The sequence below is a fragment of the Tachypleus tridentatus genome, chromosome 9 (assembly GCF_004210375.1).
Source record: "Tachypleus tridentatus isolate NWPU-2018 chromosome 9, ASM421037v1, whole genome shotgun sequence".
NCBI classification, from domain to species: domain Eukaryota; kingdom Metazoa; phylum Arthropoda; class Merostomata; order Xiphosura; family Limulidae; genus Tachypleus; species Tachypleus tridentatus.
The window spans coordinates 107,493,068-107,518,799 of record NC_134833.1 but is presented as its reverse complement, the minus strand read 5'-3'; the positions used below and the strand labels follow the sequence as shown (position 1 = coordinate 107,518,799).

At 32.5% G+C, this 25,732-nt stretch overlaps 1 protein-coding gene across 3 annotated transcripts in view; it reads left to right on the top strand.

Annotated features, from left to right (window-relative positions):
• LOC143226001 (ATP-binding cassette sub-family C member 4-like) overlaps positions 1 to 25,732 on the top strand; it is an 83,547-nt gene that overhangs the window by 19,955 nt on the left and 37,860 nt on the right. For all 3 annotated transcript variants that reach the window (XM_076456330.1, XM_076456329.1, XM_076456331.1), the window contains exons 4-10: positions 4,448 to 4,565; positions 9,431 to 9,649; positions 9,895 to 9,984; positions 12,203 to 12,366; positions 14,171 to 14,296; positions 16,044 to 16,293; positions 18,704 to 18,820. In XM_076456330.1, the coding sequence (XP_076312445.1) occupies positions 4,448 to 4,565; positions 9,431 to 9,649; positions 9,895 to 9,984; positions 12,203 to 12,366; positions 14,171 to 14,296; positions 16,044 to 16,293; positions 18,704 to 18,820 (1,084 nt within the window). The remainder of the gene's footprint in view (positions 1 to 4,447; positions 4,566 to 9,430; positions 9,650 to 9,894; positions 9,985 to 12,202; positions 12,367 to 14,170; positions 14,297 to 16,043; positions 16,294 to 18,703; positions 18,821 to 25,732) is intronic.

Here is a 25,732-nt window from a genome sequence, read left to right as displayed (position 1 = left end):
ATAAGAACAATGAGATACAGAGATACACTGTTCACATTAAGAGTGAGCATATTAACAAAATTAAGAAAACTAATTACAAAAACAAAGTGAGAAGCATCCACACTTTCATGGAATCCATGACCATCAAAACATGATTTGAAGTAGTAACTTAAAGTCACCCAACAAAAAGGAGAAAGCTCACTAGTGTCAAAGAACCAAATTAAGGCACATTCTCATGAACTTAGTACAACTCACAATGAACAATCAACACATATTCAAATGAAATTGTGTAGGGGAAAAAAACCTTAAAGTCATGACACTACACCCATGAAAGAGCCATTGCATGTATCCCAAGCAAAAAGAAAAATAACCCAATAAATATACAAAGTAATGGACAATAAATTTATAGATTCTGTACTGTGTAGACACTCACTCCACAATATGTTTGAGGCTTCTTATTTCCAACTCTATCATCAGAGCTTCCAGAATTTTTGTAATTTCTTTTTGTTAGTGGCAATGAATGCCTTGAGATATTCAAAAGCCCACATCAGGTTTCACTTGACTTTGAATAGCCTATCCCACAGCACTAAATCTTTGTCTCATATTATAATGAAGACATGGCCTTTTGCCTTAGATAATCTTTCTTTCAATTTTGGAGAATCCAAACTACCATCCATTTGACTGCCATTATATAACAGAGATGTTTAAGTAATGGAATGTGCTTATATATGTTCATAAAAACCATTAGTCATTTGGGCAGGCTATTTACTCTCAGTCTTGTTGCTAATGGCATTTTGACAACTGCAGTGGTGTAGGATCTTATGGTCCTGTTATTTGTTCCAACCCTCAAAGTTAAAAGTCTCTCATTGATGATGGGAGCCATTTTATGAGTGTTTGATTCTCTGGTGTCACCACCAGTTAGGTTATCCTGGTCTTCAGTACCTTAGAAACCAAATTCATCTTATATATGCAAAAATGGCTCGTTTGGGTTGAGAAAATATTTTACATAGAAAAGCGAACAACGTTTCGACCTTCTTCGGTCATTGTCAGGTTCACAAAGAAAGAGCTAACTGACCAGAAGCTGACCATATGTTTGAAAGGGGTTGTGTAACTGAGTGTCGGAATGTAGAGGGCGGTGTTAGATGTTTGAATATATAATTTTATTTATTTTATATTAATATAGGTATAAAGGCGTTCCTTTATATTGGTTTATTTTGGGTTTAAGTTGTTGTATAAGTAAGGCTTCTTTAATTTTGCGTTTGTTTATGTTTGTTTCTTTATTTAGTATTTGAGTGTTTTCTATGGTTATGTTGTGTTTATTTGATTTGCAGTGTTTGAAAACGTGTGAAGGTGACTTTTTATGTTCTTGGAATCTGGTTTCCATTTTTCTACTTGTTTCTCCAATATAGAAGTTGTGGGAGTTATCACATTGTATTTTATAAATCATGTTGGTGTGGTGTTTGTCAGTGTAGTTTTTACGTAGTATAGACCTCAATTTTTTGCCTGGTTTTTGAATAAATTTGGTATTTTGTTTTGAACTTCTGGACAATTTCCATTGGGAGCATTGACTATGGCTTTGTTAGGTGTCATAGAGCCAAAACTTGCAGCAGCATGTAATCTTTGTTAGTGTTCACATATCCCTATCCTCTCACTGAAGGCCTGTTTAGTTACTAGGTATTATAGTTCTGTAGAGGCAGTTGCTTGACACCTCTCATAAGGCTTAGCCCATTGTTGTACATGTTGAGTTGCCACTATATTTGTAACTTTAGGCTTTCTCCTTTTTGTTGGGTGACTTTAAGTTACTACTTCAAATCATGTTTTGATGGTCATGGATTCCATGAAAGTGTGGATGCTTCTCACTCTCAGGTATTGCCCTGTATGTTCATTAGAAAATTCTGCAATGTCCAATAACTCTTGATATGTAGAGGGTATTGCTACATATTTTTTTGAGAGAGGGTTTTTTATGCGATCTCTGCAGATCAACTATGCAGGGAGCAAGTCCATTGGTCCTAGTTCTATTCCAAACTTTAGACTCAATCCAATAAACCACCTAATTGAATGGAATTTGTTGCACAGCACATACATGATGGTTCTCCAGTTATTTAGCTGCTCTTCATTTAGGTGGTCAACAGTACTGAGGAAAAGACTATCTAATCACAAGACCAAGCATTGTCCAACCTGCTCTGGAGTCCATCTATTCTAGGCAGTGACCTGCTTGAAATATCTTGTGAACCGATTCTGATTTTCTGTAAATGTTCCCTTAAATATCAAAAGTGTTAGATTTTGACAGGGTTCATAGGACCTTGCATGCTGGGCTAAACTTTCACCTCTTATGTTCTTAATGAATGTCAAGAAGAGGCATCAACAATGTTCTAGGCTTCTGGCAGAAAACATTCACAGAGAATTTGACATACCAACAGTCATTCAAATTGTGGAGGCTTTTCATATGACCCTGGACAACCACAATTGTCATGAGATACTGTTGACATCATGAGAGATTTGCTTATTTTCAATGCTTCTCTTCAAAGTCTTCAGTTGTGTATGTCTGCTGCCTAATTTGTTGAAGGAGACAGCTCCAACTGGCATAACTTCTCTGACAAAAATATGTCCATCTTATTTCTACTACTCACTGGTAGTTTTGGCTAGAGTAATTGCTGTTGTACTTTGATTAATAACAGGCTGGGAGTTCAGTAAAAACCTTCTCATTCATTCATGAATTTATTAGATGTCATATTATTCTGACAGACCCCCCTTGCCAGATGCTCCCTGTTACCATGATTACTCTTCAGGAGCACTGTTTGCTTTTGTGGTCTGGGTGCACCAGACATGATTAAGCCCCCTTGAGTTAACAGTAGTAGGCTAATTAATTTTAGGGACTACCATGGCATCAGCAAAAGTCTTCTTTGCTGTGAGTGCATCCACGTATATAAAAGTCCATTCATTTTTGATAGTATTCCTTAGAGCTCTGAAGACAATGAAGTCTGACAAGAGAACTCTAGTTTGCATATTATCTTGCTCCAGAAACTTCACAAAACAGTCCTGATATTAAACAACACAATTTTCTTCATTCTATCTTACATGTGATATTCTCAGGTAACCCAGTTTTTCAACAAGATAATAGCAGGTCTACCCATGAACAATCTAGAGTTTGAAGCATAGCTCATTTTACAGTGTGGAATAAAGTGTTTGACAACTTTAAAAGAATGAACAAAGTCTTAATTGCACAAATGGAGCAGAAGATGCAGTATGTGTAGCTATATAGACATTCGAACAGTTTTTTTCCATTGGATTGTATCTAACTCTTTAACATTCTGTCTCTCAAGATTGGTGTATGAGGAAACAAACACATCAATTTCCAAGAGTAAGCCCTCCTCATTGATATATTAGTAGCAAATATAACAGTTCAAATAAATGTGAGTGAATAATGCCTTACAGAGAATGTTTTTGTCTAATTCTAAATTTCTATTCAATAGATAAAAAATAAAATGACTCAGTTATCATTTGGTGCATGATCCACATTTTGCTAGTTTAGAATTATTTCCAAAGCAGAAAGACTAATATTGAGCATAATTTAACTATGTTTGAACGTTAAGTAAAAACTGTCTTATTGCTATGTTACCTCCCACTGTCTCTCAACAATGTAGGGTTCTCTAATCTGTGGTTTAGAGATTGCATGCACTAAGGTTAAATTATATACAATACAAGTACTCTTGTTTACATTACTCTTCCAACCTTAAAGCATTCTATATATTTTAAAGAAATGGTCAAGATATCCATGTGAAAATGCAATCCAAATAACAGTGTGAGCTTAATTATATACAATATAAGTACTCATTTACAGTACTCTTCCAACCTAAAAGCAGTCTATATATTTTAAAGAAACGGTCAAGAAATCCATGTAAAAATGCATGATATGCATTACAGTGTTACAGCACTCCTGTAAAACTGTGAGTAGTTTATAGTTTACTGTTAACAAAAGTTCACCTTAATATTATTAGTTCTGAATGTTAATTTGACATCATTACAACCATGAAAACGATGGAGAAAGTCAGTTAGCTGTTAATTTTAAAAGTATATTTTATTTCCAAAATGTACATCTTTTCACTAGTATTCAACTCAGTTGTAGGAATAATAAAAGTTGCATTTAGCCTCTTTTATCCACAATTTAACTCTGAACTGAAACAATGTTTCATTCATATAAGCAAAATATCTACTTAGATTTGTTATTATTACAAGTAATAGTCACTAAAACTTGTGAATTTAATGATAATTTTGAGGTATATTATCTACACTCTTAAGGAAAGTGATTTTCTCTAATTTTATGTATAATAAATAATGAAAATTTATGCAGATATAATTTATTTAATCAAAAGCAGTTTATTTTGGTATGCTTAAATTATTATTTGTAAACTTTTTTATTTCATAAAGATCAATATTTGTATTACTTTTATGCCATTTTTTACATTAGAGAATGGAACAAAGAAATAGCCAAACATAAAGCAGGAATAAAACCAAGTTTAAAGAAAGCAGTTATTCGAAGTTTTGGTTGGAAATATGCCACTGTGGTTCTATTGGCATTTTTTGAGGTAAGTGTCAGTGTTGACATGTATCATGATTGATAAGCTTGTAGAAAGTAGTAGAAAAATGACTTTCTATGCTTTTCTTTTGGAATAATTCTTTAAAGAAAAAAACTTTCAGATGAAAAATTTCCATCTAATTTTTCAAGTAATTTTATACTTTTTATACCAATAAATGTTGCAAATATAAAATAAATGGAAAGCATAATAATGCCAAAAAGAAAGAAATTTTATCTCTTCTAAATTTTGTAATGCAGCACCAGCTGTGATTAAACATTATGCCCTCTTTTCTTTTTTAACATGAAAGACAATGAATGAATTTTCTACAGATTAAATTTTGAGATGTTCCAATACAGTGCATCTGTTATCCTCCAATAGTTCACTACATTGGTAACAATGGCAAATAAAAATTTATTCTATGTAAATATCAATAAAATTGATGTTTAAAAAACGAGAGAGTTTAAACAACAAATATGCACTTTTAATTTAAAAACAACAAGATATCTGTTGGTTACTATTGTCTCTTACATCAAATATACTAAAGTCTAAATGAAATAAAAATAACACACACAAACTCAGTCAATTATCGTTCAAATATATATGAAGCCTTTTCATAAACTTTCATGGGTTAACTACATCTACCACACCTGAAGATATTCCTTTCCTTGACGGGCCCGGCATGGCCTAGCGCATTAAGGCGTGCGCTTCGTAATCTGAGGGTCGCGGTTCGCGCCCGCGTCGCGCCAAACATGCTCGCCCTCCCAGCCGTGGGGGCGTTATAATGTGACGGTCAATCCCACTATTCGTTGGTAAAAGAGTAGCCCAAGAGTTGGCGGTGGGTGGTGATGACTAGCTGCCTTCCCTCTAGTCTTACACTGCTAAATTAGGAACAGCTAGCACAGATAGCCCTCGAGTAGCTTTGTGCAAAATTCCAAAACAAACAAACAAACCTTTCCTTGATAAATCAACCTCTTAGAAAAATAAAGCTGTCTTGGGTGAAGATAGCTCTTACTGTGCTATTCTTACAGTCAAACACGAAAAAAGATGACTTATAAACACTAACAACTCTTTTAATAAGAATCCTAAATATCTCAATCAAATCCCCTATAATTCTTTTTTCTTTCACATAAAAAATTTCATGATCAATAGCTTCATATGATAACCTCTTCATCCTAGCATTTTTTCAATGGAATTTTTCTGATAGTTGAAGGTAGTTCCCACTGTAAAAAAACACAAGAATGTTGTTTACATAAACCAATTATGAAATGCAAGTCATATGCAGTAGTTTTAGTACCCTTATTTTAATTTTCCTTATTTTATCATTTTCATGCACAGCATTTAAGTCACACATTCTTGGAGACATTTTGTGTTAGATCAATAAATTCTACTCTGTTTCAAAAAGCTTACCTGGATATAACTTCATTGAATAAAAACACTTGCACATCACTTTATTTAAAATAAACCTACATGTACAGTAAACAACAAAGTATAATAAAAGTATTGATAATTATATTATAATAGTATATAGAATATGAGTGTTCAGTCACGGAACAGTTTTGCAAGTTGAAACAAAGAAATTCACAAAAATGAATAATAAAACTTGTACCAAAAAAAACACTATATTTAGGGTACTGCTTATTTATTTATTTTGGGAATCATTATGAATTAAGCATTTTTTACAGGAAATATTTTGCAAATAAAAATCAAAAGTTGAAATTGAAGGCAGTCACAATGTAATGGGAATGACATTGCACCATATTTGCCATATTCATTGCATTGAAAATTTTAAATAACCAAAAACAGGTAAACAGATTCTGAACGAAAAAGCCAATATTAAACCCAGTCTTCTTGGACAAAGGCCTTTCTAATGATATGAGATTTGTAGCGTTTAATTGAAAATTTGTGAGAAACTTATGGACAGACAAATGCAAGTGTATTATTTATATAACAGTAATGTAATGTAGTTTATTAATCAAAGAAAATTACATCTATATTAGTTTGTTTGTGAGGTTGCATAAAATTATTTTAAAAAGACCAGGATTTCTTGATCTAACTTATAATGCCTTCAAGAAAGTGTAGGTTGCATGCAGTGCATCAAAATTATATAAGAAAGAAAATTCAAGTGTAGGGTATGAAAACATATATAAATGTTTTGCAGGTTGTGATTAATTACAGTAATAACAGAGTACCTTATCATTACAATTACTTTTGTACTTTGTTCCTATAATAAACTTTTCTTTACATCTCATTTTTTTCATTATTTTGGTCCTCACCACTGTTTTTTCTCTGTGTGTAGCTGCCTTTACAGTTTAATTAATATCTCTTGCATTAAAGCCAGCCTCCACCCTAATTAATGTAAACCATCTATTCCAAAAAAACCTCTCTTTTCCCATTTGCTCAGTTGGTTATATTCTCCTGTATAGTACAATTATTTTCTCCTTATTTACTCCACAAAATATTATACCCAAGTGTCATAGTAAAGAATCATCTATAACAATAACCTCCTTATGTTTTTTATTTCCAATTCTATTTATCCCTTTTCTTATTAATTAATAGATAATGCTCAATTAAATTAAATTCACTGCTATTATGCTGTATTAGTATACTGTTTCTTACTTCCTGAAAGTAATGATTAACCCTTTGCATGCAAAAACTTAACTTTTACCAATAGTGTAAGCCCTACTCTCATTTTATACAGATTACACTTTTCTTTATCAATTGCCTATTGCCCGTTTAGGACAGCCTTCTGTTTTTGTTCCATCCTACAAACTCTATATACAAATTGAACATCTTCACTGCTAACTTTATTAAATGTGCATACCAGTCTCGAGTCCCCAAATAAAACACTCTCTTTGCACTGTCGCACCTTAAAAACTGCAAGTATATAACACCTACACTACTCTTAACTGTTATAGTTATGGAATAAATACTTAATACTGAAAACAAGTACTTAAAATAGTTTACTGGCAGTAAGTGGTTAACCTAAACAAAATTTAAATATGTTATATTATTTTTAGCACTATATTATCTTTACTGAAAAGATAATGTTTTATTACTTGTATAAATATAATTTAAATACTAGATATTTGTCACCTTTTATTTGAAAATAAACTTAATTACAAAAATTAAGTATGATATAGGGATGGCAATGCCCATAAATACAAAATCAAGAAAGTGATGAATACACAAAACCATACAAAAATCCCTGTATAAGTAGTCAGTAGGTATTAAACCAAACTTGCAAACTTACTAACCACTGTAAAAACTGTATTGCACTATTAAGTTTAAATGTTTTTATTCAAACCTGAATTCATTCAACTGACAGGAATTCAACATTAAGTTGTAGGTAAAAATTATTTTCAGAAATATTGGTTACTTATGTAGTAATTTTTATATGGTATTATGTATTACTTCCTTCATTGTTTTTGTACTTATGACATTATCTTCCTGACATCACACTTAGTGTTTCCAAGTAGGTTGATAAGTGAACATTAGTTTTATTTTTACAATTTATATTGTTAATATTATATCAGTTTTGTCAGTTTCTTCTTTGCACTTGAAGAATTACTTCAGATATTGTTATTCTATCACATAATTGGCTACAATAGATTACTAATCATTATTCTTTAAAATCTTGACTTCTTTAGAACTAATGTGGAGGAACCTACAGTAAGAAAAGAATGTATGAAAAATGTATAGCTGTATCATCCTTTAATCATGTTTGCATTATTTTTAACACTGCCATCTCTACACCAGTTTACATTTAGTAAATGTTTTTTGTTACTTGTTTTGTGACATTTCCCCTTAACTGAATATTTGCATGTTCTTTAAATGCATCAAACCACCTATTGACCAATAATTACATCATTAGTCACCAGTCTCAGTAACAAAAATGTGATGTGCACTGTGTTGTAATTATGCAACTAAATGTTAATTTAAACAATTTAGTCATTATGTATGAAGTTCTCAGAACCTTTTAAGTAATAAAGTAATTTAAACTTTTAAGTTAAAAAAGTTATCTACCTTAATATTAGAAATAAACGTGCTATCACTACCACTTGAAGTTAATTGTATTTTACAGAAACTCGGTGGTTTTTTAAAAACCTTAAGTACAAGGTGAAATGAGAATTACCAACCATTAATAGATTTTAACATATAGAATACCCAATGTTTTATACACTGTACAATCAGTGTCTTTAGGGAGCCAACCCCTACATTACGTATGAAGTGAAGAAATAGAAAAGAAAAAAAATCAGTACACATAATATTATATTTTATTATACGCATTCATAGGATACACTAACTTTGAGTCAGAAGAAAAAACATCACCAAACAGGTAATGAAAAACATTTTCTAAATGCAAAATGATGTAGGAATACCAGTGCCATAAAGAATACAAACTGAATGTTGAGATGATATAGCTATATGCAGATCATTCTTAAACGATGGGTACATCACAAATAGTCATTGTGTAGCTTCATGCTTGAACTACAAAGAAACAAACACCTGATTTTTCACAAATGATGTCAAAAGAAACAAAATTTCTAATTGAAAAATGCTTTGATTATTAGGTTTCATAAGTTTGCATTCATCAAGTTTTTGATCCCACATATTTTCTTATGTATAAAGTCTTGTTAAATATATGTATGTATACATACAATAACTGAGATTTATTTAACTTCTCCAGATATTTATTTTAATTTCTGATTATTTCATTTTTAAATAGTTTTGATTAATTTAAAATCACAATCACCTTTGTATAGTGAGAAAAGAAAGTTAAGAAAATACAAGCAGTGAGCTTTATAATTCCAAGAAACTGGTAAATTTCATTTAACATTTGGTTTCTTTTTTTTTTGTCTTTAACTGTATTTCAGGAATTCTTGATACGAGTATTGCAGCCTGTAATGCTAGGTTGGGTGATTCGTTATTTCAGTGATCCAACAGCCATCACAAAGGAAGAAATGTACTTATCAGCAGGAGGAGTTTGTATAATGGCTGCTTTTTACATCTTCTTTCATCACCCATACTTTTTTGGAGTTATGAGAACTGGAATGAGATTAAGAATAGCTAGTTGTTGTTTAATGTATAAAAAGGTTGTGTATGTTAGATTTATTCCTTCCTTAACAAACTATCGACAACACTTATTTTAAAACATGATATCTGTAGATGTGTAACATGTTTTTAAGATCAAAATCATAGTTATTTAAAATTCAAAACATAATTACGTTTTTTATCTTTTTAATTATTATGTTTTTTCTAAATAATTTGTTTCACCACTCAATAAACATGTTGTTTCAGATTTTTTGCCCTAAGAAAGAAATCACATATTTACTTTCAGGCCTTAAAGCTTAGCCAAGCATCTTTGAGAAAGACAACAATTGGACAGATGGTGAACCTTCTATCCAATGATGTAAATAGATTTGACCAGGTATAAACACAATTTGCTTCAAACTTAGAAGTGAAACTATATAATGTATTTTGTACAGTGTTGTGTGTGAATTGCTTCTATTTTATTAGTATTATAAATATGTAAGATTATTAATCAATCAAATCTGATGTATATTGTAATTTTTTGTCAATTCAATAGAATGTGTTCTTGTGGCTCAATGACTGCTTAAGTTGGAAAAGCGTAGCAGCTTCTCAGTTGTCAATTTTTGGTTGTTATATTTCGTTCTTGTTGGTCGTTTTCAAACTGCAGTTGTTATTGAAGTTCTGTGGCACATGCGACAGTTATTTTGCTAATTGTCTGAATCTTGAATACCCAAAGTGTGACATTTTTTATGGATTTTTGTTTTTGGTGCCTTCAATAGGTAGCAGAAGAACTTTGATTATGTACATAAATAGTGACATGCAAAATATGTCCATTACAGTAAACTTTCAGCAAAATAATGTGATCTACAAAGATCAGTATTACATTTATTATATTAATTATATAAATTAATTAATTAATTAATTAAATTTATCTGTTAAAATAACACCAACTATTATGTGTACTGAATACTGCATTTCTTATTCACATAATTTTTGAATATTTCATTTCAAAGCATTTTTTATCTTCTGAGTGAAGGTTAGGTTTGAGTTCAAGAATTAAATAGTACACTCTCTAGATAAATATAATGTGCTTGCATATATCTGTCTGAAACTTTTCTCATAAATTCTGAGGTCAAATGTCACAAACCTCAGATACAGAAAGGTCTTTGTTGAAGGAGTCTGAATTGCATATTGTATTTTTCTCATTCTAACATTGGCTATATTTTCTTTAATGAAATTTTAATGCAACAAGTTTTCTACATTATGGTACAATGTTGTTGTCATCACGTGGTGACTGGCTTTGATTTCTAATTTATGGTTCTTATTTGCAAATTATTTTACAGAAACAATGTTTAACTCATGCATAATTGCTTAAAAATTAAGCTCACCCTAAATATATTTGCTATAGGCTGTCTCAACTGAATTAGATTTAACATACACATGTATTGTTCATTCAGAAGCATAAGTTTGCCCTCATTACAACTTTACAATTACTTTGCAGTAATTTTAGCTCTGGTCCATTTCATAAATTTCTATAAATACCTTTTAACTATTTTTTGTGAGTTTCTTTCTTTCAAATGATAAAACTATAACATACAATGAACACTCACAACTGTTTCAGACTGTGTGCACTATTATAAACACCATTGCTGTATTTTATTATTTACTTTCACATAATTTTATGAAATAAAGTTACATCTGTGTGAGTTTATTTGTGTGATTCCATAAATGTTTTTCAAACAGATAAGGAATTGTTGATCCAACACATAATGCCAGCAATAAAGCATAGCTGTATGTGTAAATAATAGAATAAGGAAAATTGAAGTGATGGGCCAGAAGACTGCTGCAAATGTTTTGTGGGTTACAGATAGTTTCGTAATAATAGGATTAGGTTCATTTCAGCCTTATTCTGAGCTAGAACTAATTCTCTTGTTCAATAAACAAAGATTAAGATATACATTTGAAAAGCTAGTATTAATAAAGTTAATAATTCCCTAGTTAAGAAGCACTTATACAGAATTAGATGAATGAAAAAGAGAATTGAAGTTCTGCTATTGACCATCTTTCTTAGGACAAGTGTCGAAAATTATAAGTTATATTTTTACTCTGTTTAAGTGCTTAGACATTTTGAAGCTCATAGCATTAGCTTCTTTACACTTCCAAATTTTTTAAATGATAGTTTTGGAAATGCTGAAAACTCTGTATTGCTATTTTTTTAACATGTAAAGCATGTAATGTTTTATTATGTTTTGATATATGAATTAAGTAAAGCATGTAATTTCTTCAAAACTATGAATATAAATACTTATTAGTGTAACTATATATGTTAGGTATGTAACTACAAACTACATATTTTTAAACTGACATCCACCTTTCAAATGAAAAACATTAAATTGAATACACAAACTAACATACTCTTGTCAAGATAATTGTAATTAATTTTTCATGATAAATTGTGCTACTAATTGTATATTTGCAGTCATTATTGACAAAAACACACATTAATGAACACTAAGTTACATTGCTGTCTGTTCTATACTTTTAATGATTAACATCTACACAAATTTAATGTTTTCTTTTGGTTTGAAATCATCACTTTTTTTCTCATCTTTTAGTTCGTTATATATCTTCCTTATTTGGTTGTTGGTCCTCTTCACACAGTAGTTGTCATTGCAGTTTTATGGCAGTATTTAGGTCCTGCTTGTCTTGCTGGACTCTCTGTTATTTTGCTTTATATTCCTTTTCAAGGCATTATGAAAAGATTGTTCTCCAATATTAGGTAAGTAAAATTTGTGTTGGTGATTTTTTTAATTAAAATAGAACAGAGGAGTAAGAAGCAAGTTAAAAATTTGGGAGCTCAAGATGTATTTGACTTTAGCAAAATGAGGGGAATGTGCATCATAGGTGCCTTAAAACCCTGGAATCCCTTGGGTTCTATATTAAATTTTATCCTTTCTTCTGTTTTTCTTATAAATGATTTTCCTAAACTTGATATATTTTTACTGTAGAACAAGAAAATCTGTTTGTTTGATTCTAAATCGAATATTTTGTGGAATACCTTTCATTGATTAGTTTACAGCATGAACTCAGCTAAAAGCAAAACTTTTTTCATGCTTGATAGTCTACCTAATTATAGCTTTGTAAGAAGCTTATCTTTACACATATTGTGGCTCAGTATACTTAAGGATAAAATATCAAACATTGAAACAGGAGGGTTTTTTACTGGAGCTGTTGTTGGGAAATTGTTACTTAAAACACAATTTATTAAAGTGTTTAAAGGTTAATTGGCCCAAGTTAGGGAATATATGATAAAAGTAGTTATTAGTGTATATCTTGGATGACCACTTTCCTAAGACCTATGTACTCTTTCAGAATTGAACCTTGTCTAACTCACAGATAAAAATTTGGTTGATCCTGTGATGTTTCAGGTGATTCATGCTGTGTGAAAAACACATATGCAGTTAGTCTAACATATATGGAGAAAAGCAAAGTTATTGCAGCATTGCAAAGAAGTGTGATAGTTGGTGCATGTCTAAAAGGTATCAAAGTAGCTGAGACAGTTTCATTGGTAGGCTGCTCTAACACTGGGTCATATGAGTTAGTTAACAATGGAAAAATATTGAATAAAATATCTGTTTTTTGGAGAACTGTGCTGGAAACATTTAATTACAGTAATGGAAGAAGGGAAGTTAAAATGACAGTCATTAAACAAGACACTATGTGATAAACATTCAACTTACAACAATACACACTCTTTTCTAGCCATACCTTCTAGTGAACATTGTAACAGATATGCTATGGTATTATCAGACATTATATAAAGTACAAAAATATTTCTTAATGTAAAATATTATAGACGTTGGACTAATAAGGACTGATGAACATTGAACTTGTCCAATGAATTACACTTTACCATTTCATTAAATAGGTGGGCAAACCCATATTTGTAAAAAGCCATAACAATACTCATTCCTTTTACGTGCTTCTAAATGCCCAGGTCTCTGATGGTATAGTCATAGTTTGGGGCATCTTATCCTGTTGAACCTTGGATCCCTTGATCGTGTGAATAGCACAACTTACTTCTGTATCATTTCTGATCAAGTAAATCCAATGATACTTCATGTATACCCTGAAGAGGACAGTTACTTTCAGATGACAGTGCTTTCATCTGTCATTCCTAAGTTGTGTATGCATGGTATGGAAAATATGATAGAGTTTTTAGGCATCTCATATGGCTGCTAAAGTCCCTGGATGTCAATCTGTTTGAGCATTTGTGGGATGAAATTGAAAAGCATATTCATCATTATGATCCTCTGCCTACCTTTCTCCATGTATTGTATACAATATCAATAATTGAATGAGGAAAAATATTTCAGGGTACTTTTCAGTAACTTTTGGATCCCTATGTCATATCACATTTTGACTGTTACTTTAGCAAAAGGTGACCTAACATGTTATTAGGTACAAGTCCTAATATGTGGCCAGCCAGTGTATTTTGATATTGTAACATTTCAGTGAAGTGTCATGCAATGCTTACTTAGTTTTTACAGTGATGATGTTTCTTTTACAAATCTGTTCAACAGGCTGAAAACGGCAGTCATCACAGATGAGAGGATTCGTTTGATGAATGAAATTGTTTCAGGTATGCGAATGATTAAGATGTGTACCTGGGAGAAACTTTTTGCTAACCTTATTGAGACTTCCAGAAAGTAAGTGTTTCTAAAGTTACTAGCTCATTATTGTTACTGTTATTAATTAAATCACTTGTGTACACAACTGTTTAGGTCTTGGTAACTTCATCATACCAATTTGTTATTGATACTCATTCAAAAACTTTTATATATTACAGAATCACATAATTTATATTTTGGAAAGTGACATTTTATGAACTCTTCTGATGAGTCAAGTTACAGTGCCTTACATATGATGTATGAATTTATATAGTAAAGGCTTAAATGCTAAATAGGTGAAAATTCCACAATAATAGAATTATGGAGATTTTAGAATGCATTGTAAGAAGCAGTCCAATAATAACAGAATTATGAAGGTTGCAAAAGAAATGTAGACCTAGCTAATATGTTATAATTATTACTTCATAGTTTCACCACATGATGCACATCTTATATACCATATACCCTTTACTTTTATTTTTATAAATGCATATTTTTTGAGCAGTGTAAAGCACTCTGATAATTGGGATATGCAGCGAGATTTTGCACTAATTTCGAAACACATATATATATGTATTACTAGTCTAGTAAATTTATGCCTATTTACTTGAATATGAAAGTCCTCTAAACCATGCAACACATACATTAATGTATTTTTGTAAATAAAAGAGGCTTTATCTACATTTTCATCACATTAATTTTCATTGAAAATAATTCATAGGTAAATCCAATGCTTTTATTTTAAATTTTAAACTATCATGTGCCCATCTATGGCTTTCACAACAAGGCAACATATGCAAAGCAATCTATGAGATAGTTACTTAACTCTCAAACCATACAAGTGTTTAATATATATATAAAGAAATATGATGCAGACTTACAATGAAACAACTAAATTTTAATTAGATTAATAAATTTCGTATTTATTTAAAACAGTGATCTGAAAAATATTATGTCAGTATCTTTTGTATTCAACAATTAGTAATGTTCCGATCATGAGGGTATTCCAAGATCTGTGTTAAGTTTCAGGTCAATTATACTTCTGAGTTGCACTTAGTAGTAGCTCTTATGTGTATCAATAAGTATAGTAGTAATAAGAAATTAAAGCCAGTATTATGAGATATAAATGTACAACAGAGTTATTTGAGCATGCAGTTGAATATTTTCCTTTGAATTAGTTTAAAAATTGAGTTTTAACTTTATTGATTACTAAAAACTGTTTATAGTACATGTCCACAGCACTAATGCCAAACAAAACCCATTGTGTACTATTGACTATCTGTGTTGTAACTTATACTGCAAAAGAGTGACTATAATACACTTTTTGTAAGAGTCGCATTGAAGTTCTGAATGGTTTCTTTAAAATCATTAGCAGTTGTGAGTAGAAGCATCTTCCAAATAGGTTTGTAAAATATGGGTGCATATTTGCCTGAATTACTGCCTTTTTCTAATCTAAACTGTATTTTCTTATAAGTAAACCATTTTTATTTTACTCAACTAAAAAATTCAAAATTTTTAAAGAGGAATATGTTTGTTTATATGTTAGAACAAAGCCAGATTGAACTATCTGCTCTATTTACCAAGAGGAATTGAAGCTAGGTTTTAGTGTTGCTAGTCTGTAAACGTACCACTTTCTAATCAAGAGACTGAGGAATGTGAAAAAGACACCTGACTAAAAATTGATACATATATATATATATAAAACTCATTTCAAAATTGTAAAGCATATAAAACTTGAAAATGAACTAAAATCAATAACTTTGCATTTTATTCCCTATTTCAATAGGAAGGAAATAAGCAAGATTCGACATACTTCAATCCTGCGAGCAGTGAATATGTCCTTACATTTTGTGTCTTCAAAAATTATTCTGTTTATTTCTATAATTACATACGTGTTCATGGGAAGAAACATAACGGCAGAAGGAGCATTTGTTTGTGTGGCCCTCTACAAAAACTTGTGTAATTCAATGACCTTGTTATTCCCCTTTGCAATAGCTCATGGAGCAGAGTCTCTTATTTCTTTTAAAAGAATAGAGGTAATATTTTAATTTTTTTATATAAGGTATTTATGTTAAGTATAAATTAGTTATTGCGATATATGGTGTAATAACTTCAAAATGATTTCTTTCAAGTCTAGCAGTAATGGATACTGGTGGGGTAGTCATTTAAGTCAGTACATTGTTTTTCACTTAGTTTTGAATAAGGCTAAATTAAAGTCTTTAAGACTTGCTTTATTTGGGTGTAATAGTCTATAAAATGATAAAATTACACAAACTTTTTTTCTTTTCTTTTTAAGCCTTAAACACAATTCATAAAAGATTTGTAAATGTGAAAAACATATCTTGTATTTGAAAGTTTTGCAATAATATTAGAAATATCGTATACAAACAAAATAGTGCATGTTTTTCCAGAAAAGGTATGCATATGAGTTGTGAAAAATTGTATTTTCCATACAATACTCTGTCAATTTACATTTTGGAGATGGTTCAAAAACATGTGATTTAAAGCCAACTTAAAGCTCTTTCTCTTTGAAATAAAAGATGTGGATTTGAAAAAAAAGGTTTTATTTATATTTACTTAAATGGGACAGTGAAGAGAGGTAATGATTATGATGGATATTGTGTTTTTCTTTGAGTTCGAATCATAACTTGGATCATTTTCTTGAGATATTATTTATCAAATTTTATGCTAATTGTTTCTAATAATTTTTCTTCTTTGATAGTATTTTACCTAAGTAAAAAGTAGAAAAGTTATTGGTATATTTTAATGTAATCATAATTAATCACTCTTGCATTTTATCCAGAGTCAGATTCTCTTATAGAAAAAAACACTAAAAAATATAGAGATGCTGAACAATACTAAAATTGTTTTATTTGATGTTTGTAGTCTTTTTGCCAGTATATAAATGAATGAATGTCAATAGATTGTTAGAGATTTGATAGATAAAGAAAAGTATGTGATGTAAAAGCCCAGGACTTAAGAACAATTATAACCATTTGCTTAGATTAGAATTACTGCAAAATTAATGACCAATTATATAAATAAAATTATGGGTTAGCTATACCTCCCTCTCCTTTGCATGGAGTTTTCCTGGATAATTTAGGGAAAAAATTATTTAGTAATGAAAATAATACAAAACATGTAAAATATCGGTACAGGTATATTGATGATGTGATTTGTCTTTCTACAAGTTTGATAATTTTGTAACTCTTTTAAATTCACAAAACAGGTTTATTAAAATTATTATGGGAACACCAATGTTTTGGATTTAAATCTTGATATAAATAATGGTGTACATTTCTTCAATTAATGTGGAAACTGATTTGTAATGACCATCATCATACATGTTTCTTTAATACATTTAATTTTACACAAACTTACCATGTTTCATGGTTTGTTGTACATGCTTATCAGTGCACCCTTGTTATCTGAACATGATAAAACTATATTAAAAACAATAAAACAAATTGTTGTCAATAACAGTTATACAACAAAGTTAATTGACCCATTGTTATTTAAAAAATTAACAGTTATTAGCTAAATGACAACAAAAAGAAAAATCAATGGTTTAAAATAAGCTACATTGGAAAAAATATCTCACAAGATATATAAAACACTGAATAAAGAAATCTACAGACTGGCCTTCTACTTCTACTGTACAAACAATTTAGGCAAAACATCTTCTGCAGCAATGAAGACAAAACTGAAAAGTACAGTACCACATGGAAAATCAGATTAGAATATGGCCACTATAACTAATATTAACATATATTTTACCATTACACAAGTTAGAAGATTATTTTTAAAGACCTAGAAATAAAACTAGTTTTTGTCGTTGAGTATGACAATTGCACCATCATTGAAGGGTAATAATAAGAATATTTTATTGCATAAAAAGCACATGATGCTGCATTTATATTATTTTATTGAGAAAATACGTTTTAATTTTCTTTTTCTTATTCACAGAGTTTTGTACCTGGATCATTCCACACCAACTCACCTTGGGCTTTTCAGTTCATGTCATAGATTTCCTTGAAAAAAATTAAGCAAAAACTTCATTTTGATATATTCAGCCATGCAGTACAGCTTTAGGATTTTGCATGGCTGAATAAATCAAAATAAAATTTTGCTTGAATTTTTTAAAGAAAATCTATGACATGAACTGAGAAAAGCTCTCTTTTCTGGGTGAGCTGGCATGGAATGACCCATCTGTAAAATTCAGTGGGGGAGAATTATGGGAAAATTGGTAGTTTAATATATAAGCGTTTAAAGCTACATACTAACAGTGGTTAGAAGTTGTGCTAACGTATTTATTAAAGTTCGTAAATTTTATAAATTTTTAGATATGCTGGCTATTAACTGCTTTGTTTGTTTATGAGTTAGGTGTTAAAATGTTTTATGGCTCCAGATTTTGAAAGTTGATTGTCAGTGGTTGTACACATACAGAAGTTTCTGTTATTAGAAGAGCAGAAAGAACCCAGTGTTGTTAATGTGTCAGACTTAAGACCTAAGTTGGAGAATTGTGGAGTATGGATGGATAATGTCACTTCCAGCTGGTGTAAGGTAATTAAGATCTCTTATTTCAAGTAATTATTTCAAAAGATTTGAACCACATGGAACTTTAATACAGAAAATATGGATACATAGTTTTAGATTATTCAGTAATTAAAGTCTTAAAATGTATTTGTTTCATACTATCCAATTTCCTGTCTAAAATGTTCAGTAGCTGCTAATGAATGTCAGAACTAGCAGAAATTACCAGTATATTATTACTTTAAATGTGTAAACGATTGTATTTATATTATAATTACATGCATAAAATTATTCACTTGTTCAAGATAAACCAGTTTTAAAAAAGAACACACATTTTAAAAATGAAAGACTTGCCTTTTTTAAGGGAAATTCTAGCTGTGATCATACGATGAGGGCAATGTAACCTTTTTATCAAAAGATAGTGGTGAAAAAAATTTTGTTCTGTTGTTATTAACATTTGTCAAGTAACAAATAAATAACTTTAAGGCTAATTCCAATAATGTACTCTCCATTCACTCATAAGATCAGGCTTTCTCATTTAGTGCTGCCTTCTCTATGTGAACTTTTTCAGAACTGTATACAGCAAGCCTTCATGATCCCTGTTTTAGAATCCAAAATTACAAAATGTCTCTCATGCAAATCATCATACCTCATCTCTCCACCTGTTGGAAAGAACTACTATCATGTGACGCATGCAACATCCTTTACATGGTACTACCGGACCATAACTTTTTTAGCAAGTGTTGAGCTTAGATGTTTTTTCTAACATTGTTCAGTTACCATGAAATAGTTTCTATCATGTTTCATTTTTGATATTTTTCTTAACTTTATATACTTCACAGTTGTGGAGTTAATTTTTTTTTATTAAAGAATTACTTCTTTGTGTTTGCTGCTTTTCCCCACTCATAAATTCTAAAGCTACAGTCACCACTTTGGGTACGTTACCAGTGTCTGATGCCACATTTTCAGCAAGGGAATATATAGCTCTTTGAGGGATAGGCTGTTGCTCATTTGTCTGGAGAACGAGCTGCATGTAAGTCAGCATCTCTTGCCTCCTTCCTGGTCCTTTTCAAGCTGGGCCAGACTGATGACAATTTTGATTGTGTTTTCTCTTCCTGGAGTTTGCCATGCCTTCCTGTTCACTACCTGGTGATTCAGTTCTCAGTTCCTCCATCGTCGGTCTTTTCAAACTTTACTCCCCCCAGTGGCACAGCAGTACATCAATGGACTTGCACTGGTGGATACTGGATTTTGATACCCATGGTGGGCAAAGTAAAGATAGCCCTCTGTGTAACTTTGTAATTAGTTCCAAACAAACAAAAAACAAAACTCAAACCTTATATCTCAGAGATGCTAAGTTTTGTCTCTTACATCTGTTTCCTATGGCCCTAGACCTTCCCTCTTACATGAAACATCTTTCAACCATCTCTTGCTATTAGGGTTCACATGGACTGAATTGCCTCTCAACTGGGTAAAGGTGTTAATTTGTCTTGTCCCCCATGGACTTTGGATCAGCCCACCCTTGCTTATTTATTATTGGGCAGACTTTCCCTTTCTCAACCAGCAGTTCTTGGGATCAGTTCTACAAATTTGGAGTACTATTCAAGATTACCCTGTCTAACTTATCCAAGTTCATTATTTTGCCTTTGTCTCACTCTCATAACCTGATTAAGATACATTTTCTCCCTTCACCTTCTGTCAGAGATTCTTCACAGAAATCCTGAGGGGTTTTCTTCTGAAATTATCTCCATTCTTACCTTTACATTTGCTCATCTTTAGCTCTCACACTTCAAACATGGTTTGTTTGTTTGGGACCTTTTAGACCATGGAGCAGTTTTGATAGGGACCATTTTAGAGACTCTTTGTCTCATGAACCTTGCATGGTGCTGATTTTATGTTATGTGTTTGACTTGGTTCCTATGTTTTTTCTTTGGTGCCTTGGGTGGTCTCAGCCCATCAACAATCTACTGTTACTAACTTGGTAGCTCATTTATCACAGTTGGGGCTGAGCTTGGCACCAGTTTCTGTTCCTGGACCTTTCTCTTCCCATCTTCCTGTCACACCCTCCTGGGGTGCCACAGCTCGATGTTGTTGGGACCTAGCCTTAGCACCACCATATTTTGTTGTGTATTATTCTCCTTTTCTTGCCACATTCATACCATAAAGTTGCACTTTCACATTTATGTCAATCACCGACTTCTTTTTGTTCATGCTGAACATGAATCAGCCTGTAAAACTCATTGGTTTCTTGTCTAAGCAGCATGGGGGGCTGATTGATCAGTTTGGAGAAATTTTCATTTGTCCTACCCAATATCTTATCTATTTGAGTGTTTTTTAACATCCATCTCAGTTGAGCTGAACTTTCTTCTCTCTGGCTCCATTCTGTGGAAAGAGCCATTCAAAAAATCCTGTTTGTTTTTCACTTACAGCTTGTGAATTTCTATTGCTTTTAGAGATGTGTTCCTTCATAACCTTTCTCACACCCCTAGGCAGGTTTATATGAAGTTTCTTCATTAAGTCTTTCATGATTAATGAAATATTACTTGGGATCTCTTGGATACATCTATATTCCTTCATTTGCCACTTGTAGGTGATCTCTATTGGTGGTTAAACAGGGTCCAAACATCAGTGTGGTTCTATTTCCTTCTCCATGATCAGATTTATATATGTTCACATATGCATTCCTTCAGGGATGGGGTGCCTAGGTAGATCACCAGGAGGTTTTGAGTCATTGGTCTTGAAGATGAGTTCTCTTCACATCAGTGTTCTTGAACCTCTAGCTGTTATCAGGCTTTGGATCATTTTCTTTCTCTTGTCAGCCTTTTGCTGGATATGATCCATTTCAAAAATTCTAGTGTGGTGGCTTATATCAATCACCAAGGTGGCACCAGATCTGCATGTTTTTGCACTATGGATCTTCTTTATTGGGCCTACACATTAAATTTGTGTGATGGTATGTCATATACCAGGTGGTTTCAATCTCGTAGCCACTTGTCTTTCCCAACAGGATTGCATTTATCCTACAAAGTAGTCCCTGCAATCTGTCTTTTTTGGTGGCTCTGTCTACATCTGGGTATGATCCAGATTGATGCCATTGCCATCACTCACAATCACAAATTATCTTGGTTTTGGCTTCCATTTCCTCATCCTAGGGTTTTGGCTGTCAATGTCTTCAGCTGGAATTAGTGTCATCTGTTCATTTATATTTATCCTTTCATCTGTTTCCTTCATTAAGTGGTCTCCCTCTTCTATACTACTTGTGTATGGTTTTTCTGATTGTTCTCTACTGGCCTGTCCAACCTTGTTTCTTTGTGTTGAACCAACTGTAAATTAGTCCTTCCTTTCATTCTGACCTGTTTCATCAGCACTTTATATTGTGATTTCTGCTGTTCATGCCTGGATTTTGTCATGTCCTTGGCAAGGAGTTCTGGTTTCTCTTACAGAGTTGTTTCACATTTAGCCCATTCTATTTAATCTTCTTCTGTGGAGTCCAGGCTTCTCATCCAACAGTTGCTTGTATCTCTGGATTTCTCACATGGCCCTTTAAGAGTGGTTCCTTGTTCTCCTCAATTTCAGGGTTTGGGTAGCATTATCCCACACCTTCCATTTTTCCTGTTTCATTAGGGTTTTTGTTTCCCCTGTCCTTTCCATATTGATCCATAGCTCTATTGACCCCTAAGACGTCCATTGCTCCTGGACTGGGACATTAATAAGGTCCTTCATGCCATCACTTTACCTCCATTCAAACTGGTGTCTATGTGTTCCTTGTTTCATCCCTTATGGAAGGTATATTTCCTTCTACCCCAACCTACAGATGTTGTTGGTTAGATATTTTAATCTTTGATGTTACTAGGACCTTGTACAATTCAACCTACCTTAATCTTTGTCTGGATCATACTTTCCTTCTTAAGACCTCTGTGGCTCAAGAAGGTGTCTCCCTTTTCTCTTATCTGTCTATCCTCTATTTCTTGCCTCTACTCTTATCTTGATCTGTAATGACTCCTCTCTTCTGTCTATACCCTCCGTTGTCACATGGCTTTCTTCTGGAGTCCTTGTTCCCACCTTCTTTATTACTTGGCAACTTTCCATTTCCCAGGATCTTTCCACGGTTATCCTAACCAATTGGGTTTAATGTGTGATGCAGTTGGTTAATTTCTCCTTGTCTCCTTCCCAGCATAACCTCCTTCACATTTACTCACATCAGATCCATCACCTTACCTTCTCCTTTGCATTTCATCTTCAATGTTCATTGAAAGAGAGTCTAGGATCAGGATGTCGATGACTTCACACTCCCACTACCCTAAACCACATCATTGTTTTCGTTTTCTCAGGGTATCTTCTGCTCCCTACGAGCTATTTTACACACTTTAGCATTGCTGTGACAGGAAGTAAGTCTTTATCAATGCCTTCTTTTATTTAGATTCACTTTGGATCCTTCTCTATGATGAGTGGTGCCTGAATAATATTCTGTTTGTACATGGAATGGGTTTCACTTATATGGTTATAACCATTCACAGGCATTTTGCAATCATATTCACATTATAAACCATGTTAACGCTAAATACATTTTCCAAGCTATGTATGCTTCCATTTGTTTCACATGATTACTACAGTGAAAATTCCTCAGTGTAATTGCATCATAATATGCCCATTCTGGACCATACTACCCATGTACAGCATGGGTAAAGCTCAAGGTGATTGCTGCTCATCCCTACCATACTTAGCTTGAATAAATTGATGTAGTCTACTTTTTATAATATAGTTTCATTATCACCCATTTTATTATAAGGGTGAACTGCATTTGTTTGGCTCAATTCCAGAAATCAGTTACTTATCTAGAGAATCTTGTAACTCCTTCTACAGTAGCAAAACACCAGAATCCAACTCAGAACTGAATGATTATAGCCTCTGTTGTGGAAAGCAGCTAGCAGGTTTCCAGGCATGGTCAACCACTCTAGCAGCTTGGAGCTGGTAAGTACTAAAGACTCCCATACTCCACTGCAAGAAAGGAGGAAAAAAAGTGTGGTGAAGAGTATGGAGGAACTGCTAGAGTGGTTGACCATGCCTGGAAACCTGCTAGCTGCCTTCCACAACAGAGGCTATAATCATTCAGTTCTGAGTTGGATTCTGGTGTTTTGCTACTGTAGAAGGAGTTACAAGATTCTCTAGATAAGTAACTGATTTCTGGAATTGAGCCAAACAAATGCAGTTCACCCTTTCGATTGGGTGCCTTCCTTCTACCCACATTTGGATGTAGGTACCCAATAAGGGAGGCTTTGTAGATATAGTGATCCAATCACATCAGTTCTCACACAGTTTTTTTGTTGTCCATCTTTCCCTCTCAACATGTCTTTTGTGTTGTTGGTCACAGAAGGCCCACATGGCCTGTTTCTGCTTCTGTCCTGAGTTTTCCCTTATTTGGTGACAAGGTTGTTACTGACTTGGTGTTGTTTTGTTCTGATTTCATAGTTAAGGGGATTGAATGCATGCAGTGGACTTCCTTTGGATTCAAAATGACCATTCTCAGATCCCTGGCATTAGGCTACTCTTTGAATTTCTGATGTCCATTGTTAGTTTCCTTCTTGACTCTGGGACTTGAGGTGAAAATGGTATGAACCTTGTCTTATCTTCATAAGGATATCAATACCTAATGAGTGAGATTTTGGATATAGCCAACTTACCAAGTACAATCCATTGTACCCTATCCACTCTAAACCATGAGATATAGTTTAACTTGCCCACTTTCCATCATTGGATTGTGTAATTCTACTTTCTGTTTAAGATCTTGTTGCTAAAGTATCCTCTCCAATGTGGTTGTTCTTCCTTTGTGTTTTGCCATGTTTGATCCTCCTGATCATGCTGATGTTTCCAGCAAAAGAGTTACCTGACTCAGATATGGTGTGGTGCCTTTCTCAGATCATCTGATCTGTTCTTCTTATTTTCAGGGTGTCCTCCGAACATATCTGGGAGATATGCATGTGCTTCCTTTGCACTAATCTCTTCTTGACTTCAATGTAGAATTCAATCTTATCTTGTGAGAAGAATGGGAGTACCATATTGGAAATTCTAATTTTTCTAAATGAAAATGTATTTCTGATAAGAACTTGCCCCACTCACACTTTCCACCTGTCATTTCCACAGTCTTTCAGTGCTTGTGTCTTCTGCCAAACTTTAAAGTAATGGTTCTGTAGTGGCATGTAAAGGGTTGATTGGAATTAAGCACTACACTACCTAATGGGCTATCTGTGCTCTAACCACCATGGGTATCAAAATTCGGTTTCTAGTGGTGTGAGTCTGCAGACATACCACTGTACCACTGTGAGTCACAGGTAAAGGGAACCACATGTGTCACATTATAGTAGTGCTCTCTGGTTGATGGAGAAATGACACGTGACAACAGAGGGATGATGAAAGCTTATGACATGCATTTCTGAAAAAGTTTACATGGGGAGTGCAGCACAAAGCAAAAACTAATCTTGTGAAGTACCTATTAAAAATACATTTTCTTTTAGGAAAATTGTAACTTGGATGTGTTTTTTTTAATATGGTTAGGAGGATGATTTAGATATTATTTGAGTTTCTTTAAATTCACTCTGTCTTATCATGCTTTGTAGTCATTTAATAACAAAAAATAGAATGCTATCTAATTTGTAATTTTTTTACATTTTTGAGACAGTGTAGTTTAACCAAAAAATCTATGAAAATATGGTGATTTTTAAGTTATATGTGACTGAGGTGAAAGACCTAAAATAATTTCTCAGTGAGTTGGTAAACTGTCATGTATATCAAGAAATGACAAATCTTTATAATGTAGCTATTTTAAGCTGATGTTTTTCTGTTGCTTTTGCATTAAGACTGATGAAGATATTCATTCACTTTTAAGTAACTACTTTCTTGAATTTATGAATACTAGTCACTATCTTACATAGTTGATTAGCAAAA